Source organism: Lynx rufus, unplaced genomic scaffold, assembly GCF_022079265.1.
Source record: "Lynx rufus isolate CCGP_SWC_20201006 ecotype Redwood Valley unplaced genomic scaffold, mLynRuf1.p SCAF_17, whole genome shotgun sequence".
Classification (NCBI taxonomy): Eukaryota; Metazoa; Chordata; class Mammalia; order Carnivora; family Felidae; genus Lynx; species Lynx rufus.
This window is the reverse complement of record NW_025814831.1, coordinates 29182037-29197516: the sequence shown is the minus strand read 5'-3', so window position 1 is coordinate 29197516 and position 15480 is coordinate 29182037. Positions and strand designations below refer to the sequence as shown.

The 15480-nt window shown below is 35.5% G+C and overlaps 1 protein-coding gene across 2 annotated transcripts in view; it reads left to right on the top strand.

Moving 5' to 3' along the window:
- LIN52 (lin-52 DREAM MuvB core complex component) overlaps window positions 1-15480 on the top strand; it is a 106418-nt gene that overhangs the window by 8545 nt on the left and 82393 nt on the right. Inside the window, exons 4-6 of one of the 2 annotated variants that reach the window (XM_047079367.1) lie at window positions 972-1038; window positions 2749-2832; window positions 6574-9008. In XM_047079367.1, coding sequence (XP_046935323.1) covers window positions 972-1038; window positions 2749-2832; window positions 6574-6617 — 195 coding nt within the window. In that variant the 3' untranslated portion in view covers window positions 6618-9008. Of the gene's footprint in view, window positions 1-971; window positions 1039-2748; window positions 2833-6573; window positions 9009-15480 lie in introns of those variants that run through there. The other variant, XM_047079366.1, reaches the window with a different exon arrangement.

The window sequence follows — 15480 nt, the reverse complement described above, 5'->3', positions numbered from 1 at the left end:
ACATGGGGCTCGATCTCATGACTGTGAGATCATGACCTGAGCCAAAATCAAGAGTTAGACGTTTAACCAACTGAGCTGCCCAAGCTCCCCTCATTTTTTTTTTTTTTTTTTTTTTTTTTAGGTCCCACATACAAGTGAAATCATGTGGTATTTGTCTTTCTCTGACTTATGTCACATAGCATAATACCCTCTAGGTCCATTCGTGTTGTTACGAATGGCAAGATTTCATTGCTTTATGGCCGAGTAATATTCCTGTGTGTCTCTGTATGTGTGTGTGTGTGTGTGTGTGAGAGAGAGAGACAGAGACATCTTCTTTCTTTGAATCTTCTCCTGTGCCAGAGAATGTTACTTGCTGATTGTCTCGAGCAGTTCAGTTGGAGTCTTTTACCAGAACTGGATTTCAAGTAATTTCTTTCATTGCTTTACTAATCTCTTACGCATGAAACAGTAACAGTGGTCAGACCTTTCTTCTTCTTCTTCTTCTTCTTCTTCTTCTTCTTCTTCTTCTTCTTTTTTAATGTTTATTTATTTTGACAAAGAGATCGAGGTGGGGGGAGGCGCAGAGGGAGAGGGAGAGAGAATTCCAAGTAGTATCCACACTGTCAGCGCAGAGCATGACATGGGGCTTTTGGCTTAATCTCATGGACCATGACATCATGACCTGAACCCAAATCAAGAATCAGAGGCTTAACTGATGGAGCCACCCAGGTGTCCCCAGACCTTTCTTCTAAGATCATTTCTCTGAGACCAACTATAAAGATGAGCAGTATTATTTTGTAAAGTGACTCTTTGCAGGCCATATCTGAACCTAGAGAAATCTGAGCTTTTGAAATTATACTTTGTCAGTATTTTTGAACAAAAGCCTGAAGGCTGAAGACTGTATGACAATCTACTTTTCTTATAAGAAGGAAGATTACGATCTCTTTACATTTTGTATGCATCTGAGTGGATGTATTCTTACATTTTGACAGCCTATTACTAGTTCTCCACCCAAATGGATGGCTGAAATAGAACGTGATGACATTGACATGTTGAAAGGTAAGCTATGCTGGTGACTTCTAACTTTTAACCTGACGTTTATGCTCTTCCACAAACCACCTTTCCAATTTTTCTCTCACTATTCCCTTATGGGTATTCTCTGCTGCAGTCAGACCGCCTGCTTAACTAAGCTGATTCATGATTCTTCATGTCTGAATGCTTGTCCCTATTTTTTCGTATGTATAAATCCCTTCAACTCAGGACCAGTCATGATGATTTCTGCTGCTGCTAAATTCCTTTAATATTAACTTTATTTTGTATAATGCTACAGTCAACAAAAGCTCTCACATAAAAATTTCCCATTTAATTCTCATAAAGGTCCTGTGAGTTAGGTATGATGGTGTCTAAGGTTCAGAGGTTAATTTACCCAAGATTTATTAGAATTAAAATTTAAACTGATCTTTTAAGTCTAGTCCTTTACCACTCTAACACAAGTGCCTTATTTAGGATTTACTGCCATATATTGTTGTCAGTACTATTAATTGATAACCTCTTAGTGGGTTAAGACCTGTCTTTTAGTTCTTTCTATGCCATCAATTTCTTCCATAAAGAATACTAGAAGTAGTGAATATTGTTGTTTGATAAATGACTTGGAACTCAACCACAAAGTGGAAATTTAAATTAAAAAACATTAATTTTCCTTGATTTTGCTCTACTTTATTTAATTTTTATCATCCTTCTGGTGATAAGATTCATGATGGTTGTGAAGTAATAGACTGAAATTAAGGTAAAAATCTGGCTTTCTTGAGCTATTCAAGAGCTGAACAGATCACGAAAGTCTACTTATGCCAGATACGGATAATGAGTGTGGCATGATAAGTGGGAGAACATAACACCTTTATTTGATTTCAGAAGTAATCCATTGTTCTGCATGAAATGCTTAAATGCAGATCCCCTCCTCCAACCATGGAAAAATTAAGTCTCAAGGGCATCTCGGGTTCATTGTTGTAATGTTCCAAACAGACATTTATATAATGTCCCATCAGTATGAATTTCCTAAGGAAACTTTACATTTTTAGTAAGGGATTATAGCATCATGTTCCATTCCAATTGATCTGTATCTAAACATAAAAGGAATTGTGTGCTATTTAAATGAAAATCTGGTAAACTAAGTTTTTATTTTAAGTATACTGTCTTTTTATCTAGTATACTTAAAAAAACTTATAGGATTTTGGTTTGAAGGTAGTTTGGATTAATGTTTAGTCTCTGTTTACTAACTTAGGGAAATGGGGAACAGTAACTGTTTTGTTGCTATTTTATTATTATTTGGAATAATGGGGACTTATAAATGATAGTGGAGACAGTGCCATTTTGTAAGACAAAGATCTGTCTGAGACTTCCTCAGTGTTGTGTCAGATCACAAGGTTTCATATTTTAATGGTGTGTTTATTCTGTGTGATGGGTAAAATGAAAGTTATAAAAGGATCTTTAGAATAAAACATAATTTGCTATGTTTTTATGCTATCTTCTCATTAAATGGGTAAGTTCATCTGAAGCATTTTGCAACAGTAGGAAAAATTCACTGATTTCTGTGTGTGTATGTGTGTATGTGTGTATAGAGAGAATGATTGGATGAGAAGAGATCTGTTTTCTATTTATTAGATAAGAATTAAGCTTGAAAAGTTTTATAAGAAAGATTTCTAATCTGAATGGATTGTCACTAGAGAACAGTAGAAAGAAATGGTATTGAAATAAATTACTCTGTTTCAGAACTGGGGAGCCTCACCACAGCTAATTTGATGGAGAAGGTACGGGGCCTGCAGAACTTGGCCTATCAGCTGGGGCTAGATGAGTGTGAGTACCCATACGATCACATTTATTCAGGGTTGCAGGTTGTACATTTCATGATGAGTTCTAGCTGTAACTCAGAAAGTATCTTTATTAGGCATTCTGAAGGTAAGGAGTCACTATAATCTAGTGTGCCTTTTGTGGTATAATACACTGGAACAATTATGGCGTTTACTCAGTAACAAGTTATTTTTCTCTATACAATAAAACTATATTGGAAACCCTTTGAGTTTGAAGCGATAGAATGTCAAATCAAACTAGCTTAAGCAAAAGAGGGACTTTATTCGTGCAAATCAAAATTTCAGGAGTAGAAATAGCTTTGAGGGTATCTAGATCTTTGACTTTTAATGATGTCATTGGGATGTATTCTTGTTCTTGGCTTTTGTTTTGCAGCTCAAGGCTCTTGCATTAGCCTTATTCTTTGAACTAGCAGTGGGGAAGGTGGCCAAAAGGAGCTCCAGTTTATATGTCTTTAAATCTTGTAATCCCAAAATAAAGAATATCTTTTATGAACATTCCAAAAGAAAGATCCTGGGGAGGACTCAGACTATACCATCTTGACTTAGACCTATTTTAGAACCACTCCTTTGGCCAGTTAGCATGGAACATTCTGATGGGCCAGGCTTGAGTCCTGGATACAGACACAGTTTAGAGGGATTAGTCTGACTCAGATCACATGGAATTGGAGGAAAGATTGGTTCCCCAAAGGAAAGCCCATATAGATTATATATCTCTTTCCATACTGTATTCATTATAAAACTGGGAAAGGAATTGTAGAATTTCTCACTTTTTAAGTGAAAGAAAAACTCAACATAATACTGTGGTTAGAATTTCCTGAGACCTTCCTGAATCCACAGTTGTAAGAGGCTACAGTAGCTTATAATTTTCTTCAAACATGCAAGTTTTGCACTGATTGGAACAATCCCAAAAACAGTTTCATAAATTGTTTTTCTTATTTATAGAGCATATAGAGAATTCGTTCCCATTGTTGTTTTAAATTAGTGCCAAATTCAATATGTCACTTTAAAATTTAATTTAAAACTTCTGATTGATTGATTGGTTGATCGATTGATTTATAGCGAGTGGGGGGAGGCGTAGAGAGAGAGGAGAGAGAGAATCCCAAGCAGGCTCCATGTGGTCAGCACAAAGCCCAACACAGGGCTCTATCTCATGAACTGTGAGATGATGAGCCAAAATCAAGAGTTGTTCAACCAACTGAGCCACCCAGGCACCTATAAAACTTTAATTTTTGACTAAGTCATCACTTCCTTAGGTCTCTTTATCTTTTCAATATTTCCATCACTGTCATTAGCAGTTGCTTTCTTTTCCCAAGAAAACATTTTAACCACTTCATGAATCAAGGAGCAGGAAACAACAAACTGCTTTGAAATATGGTTGCTAGTTGGTCTACTAGGTTTACTCATTTTTATCTAACTTTCCTCTGTGTTACTGGTCATTTATGTCTCATGATTAAAATTTACGTCTTGGCAAAATTACTACTTAGCACGTATATCATGGACTTCCAGGGTTTATAATGAAAAGGCAAATGTGTGATTATTAAATTCATGAATGCAAGGTTGGTATCATATAGAAGTTGATTCTTTTACTAGCTCTGGATAGTAAATGCTATAATAATCATAATAATCCTTTACCTTGGGGCGTTGGGTGGGTCAGTCGGTTAAGCATCCAACTCTTGGTTTTGGCTCAGATCCTGATCTTGCGATTTCATGAGTTTGAGCCCCACGTCGGGCTCTGTGCTGACTGTGCAGAGCCTGCTTGGGATTCTCTCTCTCCTTTTTTCTCTGCCCTTCCTCCACTCAACACTGTCTCTTTCTCTCGCTCACTTGGTCTCTCTCTCAAAAATAAATAAACTTAAAAAAAAAAAAAGATTCTGTCTCCCTCTGCCCTTCTCCCTAGCTCATGTTCTGTTTCTTAAAAAAAAAAAAAAAAGATAATCCTTTATCTCTCTGTCAGTTTTTTAGATGAAGTTTTATGCCTATTATATTAAGAAGACACTATATTGCCAAATGTATTTATCAACATTACTATCTCTAGTTAGTTGTAGTTGAAATTGCTTTATTTCTTCTAATTAGTTTTTCTGCTTTCCTACTGAGAAAGATAATAAAGTATTTTTCCCCATTTTTAAAAAATGTTTTTTATTTATTTTGAGAGAGAGAGATTACACGTACATGAGCAACAGAGGTAGGGCAGAGAGAGGGAGAGAGAAGTCCTGATGTGGGGCCCCATCCCATGAACCCCAAGATCATGACCTGAGCCGAAATCAAAAGTAGTTGGATGCTTAACTGACAGAGCCACAAAGTAGAAAAAATAGAATAATGGTCTCATGTTCCCAAGACCCAATTTCAATAGTCCATACAGTGCCAATCTGTTTCACCTGTATAATTTCCCATAATTATTTTAAAGCAAATCTTAAGCATCCTATTACCTCATCACCCAATAGCTTCATATATAATTCCAAAAAACAAGGTCTGTCTCCCTCTTCCCTAACCTTTTAAAATATAACCACCATTCCATTACTGTGCCTAAAAATTTTTAACAAACTGTTGTCAAATAGCTAATTGGGTTTCGGATTTCCCTTGTTGACTTATAATTGTCTTTATCAATTGGTGGTTTACTTGAATCAGGCCCTGAATAAGGTTCATGCACTGTATTTAATTGATATGTCCCTTAAGTCTCTCTTAATCTGTCATAGTTCCACTTCCCTTTTATTTTCCCTTACCATTTATTAAAACTAGTTATTTGTTCTGTAGAATTTTCTACATTCTGGATTTTGTTGTTTACATTCCTATGGTAGTGTTTAATATGTTCATTTATCCCTTTTTTATTCCCTGGTAGTTAGATATAGAAGCCTGCACAGATACAGCTTGAACTTTTAATTGTTATTTTGGCAAGAGTATTTCATAAATGATATTGTATACATCCATCAGAAGGTACATCATGTCTGCCTATCTCTCTTTGTGATGTTAAAATTAATTAGTTGATAAAGGCATTATTAGCCTGATCTATTATTCATTGTAAAATTCTCTGTCAGCCTTACAGCAGAGTTTCAGTAGCCTTTGGTAACTGCCTCGTTACCCTGTTTTATTATAGGTTGCCAAATGGTGGTTGTCTAATTCTGTCATTTTTTTGTTACTAGCTGGATACCTTCTATAAAGGACTTTATCAACTATTTACTATTACCTTGAAAGCTGTTTATACAGAATAAATTATTCTCTTGCTATTTCCGTTTTTGGAACAGAGTTCCCTAAATATCAGTAAGGATTATTTTAATGGCTTTCCACAGAATGAGAAATTTGGTGTGGTTTGTTTTAGTTTTTGATCCACATAGTTAAAAACATTATTACTATTAAGTGTTTGTATTTCTCAAACTTAAGACTCTGGAGGTAGAGATTTGCAGTCACCTAACATAGCCACCTGAAGCACTAAACCAAAATTCTGAAACAAATGCTCATTTCTGCTATATGAGTCCCATGAGCACAGCTGAAATTTTTCAGAATTTTTTTCTGGTTCAAAATTCAGCCTTATTTCAGTTTCTGTATCAGTGCTTTGCAACTTATTGTCATTTTCCCTGATCACAAATTAACTGACATACAGAAAATAGTTTTAAAATTTAGAATTGGAAAGATTTATATTGGTACGTATTGGACTTCTTGGGTATAGTCAATCTTTGTTTTATCATATATGGTGTATTTGCATAAAAACAAGATCTTTTTTTTGTCCTTACAGATTATTCATCTACTCTAAGGGTTGACATTTACTTGACACCCTAATCTGGTGTTTCGATGTCTCAATCCTCTTTCCTGCATTAATTGAGAGGATGACATGGATGAAAAATAAGCAGTAGGAACTGATGAATCCCCAAGGACCAGTGATCCTGTTTTCATGCAAATATCTGCACTGATAAAGATGATGGAAAGAAAAAAAATGCAAAAAATATTTGTCCTCAAAACATGATTGTTTGTCACTTCCCTAGGGCATCGTTAAATGTTAGTATAGAAATAATGTGTACCTTCTAGGGTTGATAGTAACTAGACTGTGTCTTTTGGAAGATGAACCATGCCCTTTGATTCGTTATGTGATTATGTCTCAGATAACCCTTTTGGTATGGAGATTTGGGAGTGTAGTAATTTTTTGTGTAGGCATTTATAGCTTGTCATGATAGAAGTCTCTTGGCTTCATTTGAGCAGTTAATTTATATGAAATTCTCATGGAATATATAGAAATATGAAAAATTGTAAACTACCTTACCATATAAAGAATTTATTTCTCTTCTTTCTGAGTTCAGGATCCCTCTTATTTTGCTGGTACTATTGCAGTCACCTAACCAGTCTCCCTACCTCTTAACCACTGCATTCCAGGCCATCTTGTTTACTCTTAATCAGATTAATTTTTCTAACGTATCACTTGTTTCTTTTGAGTTTTGCTATTAGTCTTTAGTAGTCCTTTACTGACCATGTGGTCAAATTCATACTCTAGAACGGCATTCAAAATCCTTTTCACTCTGGTCCTAGCTTAATGTCTAGTTTGCTTACTTACTTTTTCTCTACCAAAACACCATACACTGTTCCTGTTTGAAATAGTCACTCTTCCTGAAACACTTGCCCTTCTTAATTCTATCCATGCTATTCCTTTTTCTCAGAAAACTCCCCCTGACCTATTTCTAATGTTAGAACTTTTATTCGTCCTTCACTATTTAGACCCAAATTTACCCCTTTCATTAGTCTTTCATTCTCATTCCTGATCTGAAAAGTGAGCTCTCTTTCCTGGGCTCCTAAATTGCTCTTAAAACAGTTCATTTGTTTCATTCGTATAGTACTTCTACCACTTTGGGAGATTTTTTGTACATGTTTTATCCCTTAGATTGATTATAACTCTTATAGGTAAGAGTCATAATTTGAGCTGTCTTTCTAGAGTACCTGGCATGTAGTAAACGTGCATGTATTTGCACAGTAAAGAATTTGCATAGTAAGTATGCAAATAAATATGATTGAGTGAATGATAACTGCTGATGACTTCAAGTGAAAAGATGGAATTTCTCTAATGAAATCCATTGACTTAAAAGTGAAAAGGTGGAAGTCTCTGGAAATTGTTTTTTCTGGATAGTTGGAATTTTAGTGATAAGAAGTATTGTTTAAAGGTCTTGTAATGTCTGGAATTTTTCCTCTAATGGCTGGATGATCACATGTAGTAAAAATAAGATGAAGCTTATTGGTGATGATTTGGTTTTATCTTCTACTTGGACTTTAGTCCATCACTATTATTATCTGGACATGATCCTGATTTAGTCTTTTCAACAGTCCTTTGCTTGGACTGTTGGAACTAAGACCAGTGGAACTAGGGGCGCCTGGCCGGTTCGGTAGAGCATGCAACTCTTGATCTTGGGGTTGTAAATTTGAGCCCCATATTGGGTATAGAGATTACTTAAAAATAAGATCTTAAAAAAAAAAAAAAAAAACCAACAAACCAGTGGAACTATTGTGAATCCTATTGAACACTGATTCTCAACACATGTTACCTTTTAAAAAATTTTTGTCTCTTGTCTCTGAAGGCTAGAATCCTTTTAGTAGTCCATGCAGATGAGCTAATTAATGGCTATATTCAAAATATTTTTAAATAGAATGTGAAAGTGGGAAAGCAAAGGATCATGCCATTTAAAACAATGCTAAAGCTTGGGACTCTGATGCATTTGTTCTTTTTTTTTTCTTTTTTACATAACAGCTTTGTTGAGATGTAATTCACATTATACAATTCACTTATTTGTATTGTACAGTTCAGTGGTTTTTAATATATTTAGAGTTGTGCAACTATCACCACATTTTATCTCCAGAAAGAAACCCTGTACCCATTAGCATCATTCCTCATTTACCCCCTAGGCCCACAGGTCCAGGCCACCACTAATCTACTTTCTGTCTATGAATTTACCTATTTTGGATATTTCATATAAATGGAATCATACAGTATGTGGTCTTTGTGACTGATTTTCAGTGTTTATGTTATAGCATGGATCAGTACTTAATTTCTTTTCATGGTCAAATAATATTCCATTCATAGATGTATTTATCCACCGGTTATCCACATTATACTTATCTCCTACTTGATGGACATTGGATTTCTTCTATTTGACTAGTATGAATAATGCTGCTATAAACATTTACTTACAAGTTTTTGTGTGGATTTGCCTTTTTGTTCTCTTGGGCTTATAACTAGAAGTAGAATTTCTGAGTCATATGATAACTCTACATCTGACGTTTTGAGGAATTGTCAGACTGTTTTCCATACTGGCTGCACCATTTTACATTTCTACCAGCAGTGTATGAGGGTTCCAATTTCTCTATGTGCTTTCCAGTACTTGTTTTTGTCTTCAAAAAATTATTATCCATCCTAATGAATGGGAAGTAGTATCTTATTGTTTAGACTCATTGTTATTACATTTGACTAATAACTAATGATATTGAGCATGTTTTCATGTACTTATTGACCAGCTGTATATCTTTTTTTGGAGAACTGTTTATTTAAAACCTTTACCTAGGGGCGCCTGGGTGGCTCAGTCAGTTGAGCGTCCGACTTCGGCTCAGGTCATGATCTCACGGTTGGTGGGTTCGAGCCCCGCGTCGGGCTCTGTGCTGACAGCTCAGAGCCTGGAGCCTGCTTCTGATTCTGTGCTCCCCCTCTCTCTCTGCCCCACCCCTGCTGTACTCTGTCTCTCTCTGTCTTTCAAAAACGAATAAACATTTAAAAAATTAAAAAAATAAAAATAAAAAATAAAACCTTTACCTATTTTTATTTGTTTTTATTTAAGTTTATTTATTTATTTTGAGAGAGACAGACAGCGTGAGATGAACTGTGAGATCATGGCCAGAGCTGAAACCAAGAGTCGGACGCTTAACTGACTGAACCATCCAGGCTCCCCTAGATCCTTTACCCATTTTTAAATTGGATATATTTATTATTGAGTTGTGAGAGGGTTTTTTTTTTTTTAATGTTTATTTATCTTGAGAGAGAGAGAGAGAGTAGACAGTGAGCAGAGGAGGAAGGGCAGAGAAAGAGGGAGACAGAATTCCAAGTAGGCTCCACACTGTCAGCACAGAGCCTGATGCAGGGCTCAAACTCACAAACTGTGGGATCATGACTTGAGCCAATATCAGGAGTTGGATGCTTAGCCAACTGAGATACCCAGGCACCCCAATATTCTTTGTATAGTCTGAAAACAGGTCACTTATCATATATATGATTTGCAGAAGTTCTGTCTCATTTTGTGTGTTGTCTTTTACTTTCTTGATGATGTCCTTTGAAGCACAAAATTTTCAAATTTTGTTTAAGTCTGGTTTATCTATTTTTGTTGTTGTCGCTTGTATTTTGGTTTCATACCTAAGAAACCATTGCCTAATCCAGTGTTGTGAAGATTTATGCCTGTGTTTTCTTCTAAGAGTTTTATAGTTTTAACTCTTACATTTAGGTCTTTGATCCATTTTAGGTTAATTTTTTAGTATACGGTGTGAGGTAGGGATCCAAATTCATTGTTTTGCATGTGGATATATCCAGTTGTTTCAAACACCATTTGTTGAAAAGACTTTTCTTTTCCTATTGATTGTCTTGGCATTTTTGTCAAAAATCAGTTGGCCATAAATGTGAGGGTTTATTTCTAGACTTTTTGTTCTGCTTCCTTGATCTTATGTCTGTCCTTATGCCACTACCCCATTGATTTGATTACTGTAGTTTTGTAGTAAGTTTTGAAATTGGGATGTGTGAGTTTTCCAACTTTGTTCTTTTTCAAGATTGTTTTGGATACTCTGGGTCTCTTGAATTTCTATAGGAATTTTAACTTGTTGCAAAGAAGTCAGCTGGGATTTTGAGAGAGTGCATTGAATCTGTAGATTAGTTGGGGGAGTATTCCCATCTTAATAATATTAAGATGATAGCTGAATGTACTATGTCTTTCTATTTACTTAGGTCTTTAATTTCTTTCAATAATATTTTGTAGTTTTTGAAATACAAGTTTTACATTTTGTTAATTCTTAAATATTTTATTTTTTGATGTTACAAATGTTATTGTTTTCCCTTTTTTTTAGTTTATTTATTTAGTAATTTCTATACCCCAATGTGGGGCTTGAACTCATGACCCCAAGGTTAAGAGTTGTGTGCTCCTCTGTCTGAGCCAGCCAGGTGCCCCAATGTTATTGTCTTCTTAATTTCATTTTAATTTTCATTTGCTCATTAGTCTTTATTTTTTTTCCCAAGTTTTCATTTAAATTCCAATAAACATACAGTGTAATATTAGTTTCAGGTGTAGAATTTAGTAATTCATTACGTAAATACAACACCTGGTGCTTATCACAAGTGCCCTTCTTAATACCCATCACCTGTGTAACCCATTCCTGCCCCGCCCCCTCCCCTCCGGCAACCCTCAGTTTGTTCTCTATAGTTAAGAGTGTTTCTTGGCTTGCCCCTCTCTTTTTTAACCCATGTTAATTTGTTTTGTTTCTAAAGCTCATTTGGTACTTTAGAGAAATACAGTTGACCTTTGAATAATGGGGCTTGGGTGTCAAACCTCTGTGCATTTGAAAATCTCTGTATAACTTTGACTTCCCCAAAACTTAACTACTATTAGCCTACTGTTGACCAGAAGCCTTACTGATGAGATAAAATCAATTAACTCATATTTTTATGCTATATGTCTTATATACTGTATTCTACAATAAGGTAAGCTAGAGAAAAGAAAATATTAAGAAAATCATAAGGAGGAGAACAAAGGTACAAAGGTAGTACCAAAGAAAAACTTCTGCCTCCAAGCTATCCTGTGGTATAGTAGACTTCTCTATCCTCGAGGCATATTATTTTTGAAAAAATGGCCATTTATATCTAGAAACTGTTTCCCATCTAGATAAAATTCTAAAGAACAGTTAGCTCTGTTCTTTACATTTTTTATTTTAATCTGAAGGAAGAGAAGGAGAGCAAAACTGGCTCTTACAGTCTGGGTATTCTTCTTTGTGGCCTGACAGAGATATTTGTCTGGCTTACTTTGTAAGGCCTGTTCAGTCTCCCTCTATAATAGAAGTTAAATTAACTGCAGTTGATTGATTGAGGAGGAAAATTGTCTTGCCTTTAACCTCTAGATGGCAGCATGAGTCTTACTGTACTACCAGCTTTAACTCTACTCCCATTTCTTGAGCTGGGTTTCTGATTTAGGTAAAAAATTCTTGTGACTTTACCAGACTATTTGCATAACTTTTGTTGATGCCTTGCTTGATTTTTTTAGCTTCTTGTTTTTCCTTTTCATCTCCCTATTTTTTGAATCCCTTTTTAAAGCAACATATTTCTGATGCTCAGAGTCCTTTAGATTCTCTATCGTCAGAAAGAATATTTTGTTTTTGATTAAGGAGATTGGTAGAAAAAAATTCTAAAAATGTGGTAGTTTAATTCAGTAGCTTTTGTATCTGGACATAGTTCCCTCAGAATAGGCTCAGTTGTCTCATCTCAGCTTCTCTTGTTCTATCCTTTGAACTTGCAGGTTGCTGTGTGATATTAGACAATGTCTTATTAAGTTAAGGTGGGAATATTGGCTAAAATTCAGGAAATGAACTTGGACTCTTTAGTTGTTTTTCAAGAAGAATTTAATTGTTTTAAGAAAACTTTCAAATATTTAGCCATTTTGAGTGATAAGATAATCTCAAAAGAATGGAGTATTCGGCGACTCTGAGTGCCAACTTCGTGCAAGGCTCTGTAGGGGATGTGAAGTTAAATAAGACATAATTACTGCCCTTGTACAGATTAAAATCTAGTAGGAAAAGGAGATAAGACAATTAAGTAAATGATTGTTAATAGAAGGTAGAGGAGATAAGCTCCGTTAAGAGTACAAAGACCTATGGGCTGGGGGAGAAGAGGGCAATTATATTAGATTGTTACAGGAATGACATATTTCATTTTGTATGTTAACATGGATTGGTTAGTAAGGATTGTCTAGGGCCATAGAATTGAGGATTTTGAGAAGGAGCCTGGAGTCAGAGAGACAACTTAGTGTTGTCTGCTGTGGACAAGGGGAAGGGGTGTAGTAGTATTTGCTGTTTCTGGAGCATTGAAAATAGACCTTAAAGAACACATAGGAGCTTGTTAGGTGGGAGTGAGAAGGGGCCATATTCCAGGTGGAGTGAATATTCAGAGCGAAACAGTTTGAGAAGCAGCTGTGCTCAGGGGATGGTGGGAGTGATCTAATCTGTTTTTTAAGAAGCCCAGGTTACATCAAGGTCCATAAGAACTAAAACAAGGAGGGAGATAGGGGCTGGATTGAGGCGGACCTTGAATTCTAGGGGATGAGGAGTTAGGCTTATAGGTAATGGGAACATGTGAAAAGTTCTTTAAAAGGTATTTTAATGGCTATAACATTAACTGTGTGTTCATTATAGATGGTTTATAGAGACACTTAGCTAAAAGAGACTTTACCATAAATCTGTTACTGTAAAGATAAAAAAGAAAGTAAGAATTACAGCCTCACCACTATGCAGTAACCACTTTTAACATTTTGATGTGGTTTTTTGCCCCACTCTTTTCTCTTTGTGTGTGGATGTCGTGTATATGTTTCTGCTTGTGCCCATACATATACACAGACTTGCTTTTTAACATAACTGAGACTATAGTATATGTATATAATTTTAGCCTGTGCATTTTAAAAAATTTATTCTATCTTAAGCATTTTTCTGGGTCATTAAAAATTCTTCACTGAAGATCTCTGAGTAGGGAGTTCACTTGGTTAGGAGGCACTGGTGCACAGGATGGAATGGAATGGAATGGTAGAGACAGGAGGCTGGAAACTACTGTGGGAGTTCTGCAAGAAGACTTGAGGGCTTGAATGAATTGTGGCAGTGAGAATGGTGAGAATGCAGAGAAGTACACTGGCAGGAGATGTTTCAGCTGTATCATTTCCAGCACTAGGTAACTGGATGGATGGACCTGAGGGGGTAAGCTGAAGTTAGAGCCTACTGTGATGCTTTGAGCCTGACTAATTACAGGGACTTCAGAAGAAGGAGAAAGATCCAGCTAAAGAAAAACATCACCTAACTCTTCTACAGGTCCCTTAGGAAGCAGGTACCTTAATCTTTTTTTAGATATAAGTAACATCCATTTGTATAGGTGGCTGTTTTTAGTAGAGTGACAGCAGTGCTCTTATCTAATGTTTGGGCAACAAGTACTGTTTTGAATAGATATTTTTATCTCAGGGAAATCAACACGTGAAACAGGGTTCTGAATCCATAACTTCAGAAATGGATTTGTGGATTTCCTCTACAGTACTCATTGGCAGGTGATCGGCCTCTGTGTTGAATAAATTACTTGTGTATACTTTTCTTCCACAGTAGTGCTGTTTTACTCACTTAGCTTGCCTGTAGTTATTCAGGAAATTGGTATGGCTTTATATATAGTTGAGGTCCAAATCTTTGGATTCTGGAAATAAATTTCAGAAGTTTAAATTTGAAATAACATGGTGACTGCACTTACCGTGGTGAGCATAGTATAGACTTGTCAAATCACTGTGATGTACACCTGAAACTGATATAACATTATATGTCAACTATACTTCAAAAATAAAGAACTATGTTTAAAATAACAGTAATCGGCCCCAAATAGTTGATGTTGATACATCTATTAATTACATCCAAATTATTAATTTGGATTATATCAGCAACAGGGTCAGTTCCTCCCAGAAGTGAAGACAGCATTTTATATGTAACTGGAAGTTTGTGGGATCTCTGACAGAGAGGGAAATACACTGCCAAATTGTCTTCTAGAAAGGCACTTCCTACCCATACATCCTTGTGAACACCACATATTTTAATTTTTAAAGTCACTGCTAATTTGGAATTTGGTAGGCAAAATATTAATGTCTTGTTTTAATGTTTATGTCTTCACTTGTAAAGATGAACTTTTTTTTTTTAATGTTTCTTAATTATATCTGTTGAAAGGGAAATTCAAGAAGGTATAAATTTAAATTATTTTAACCTGAAAAATAAAGCCAGGGAACTTGATTCAAAAGCACCTTAAAGACAGTGCTGTAATCCACATTTCTCAAATACCAAATGAAATTCATCTTTGTTTTCTTTGTTTTGGGCACTGCCCTGCTATTCACCATTGTCATTAGCATGGCATCCTATTTAGGTAGTAATACAGTATAAAATCTAGAAATCCCACTTTGAAGGGATCAAGGTTATTCCTCATAATTAGAAATTGTCAGTTTAGCCTTAAGTATTTTGTTTTTAAAAATGTATTATGATAATGGGAAATAAAACATGCCATTATTTCTCATTCTTCCCTTGGTTAACAAATTAGGATACACAAAGCCTCAAATTGCCTTTAAGGTTTATAAGCATTCATATATTTTATCCATTAGTCAAGTTATTTTATAAACCCAACATTGCCTCTGAAATGGCTTTACACACAAAGAGGATTTTACCATAAAATGCTTGTGGTATTTTATTCTCTTCAGATTTGGGGGGAGGGAGAGGGAGGCAAGGATAGAGGAAAGAAAGCAGGGCATACATTAATTTGGATGGGATTGGTTTTAAAGTAGCATTCTGTATAATTCTACTACCTACAAAATGTATGGTAGGGAAGATATACATAGTGAAACAATTTAAAGTTCAACAT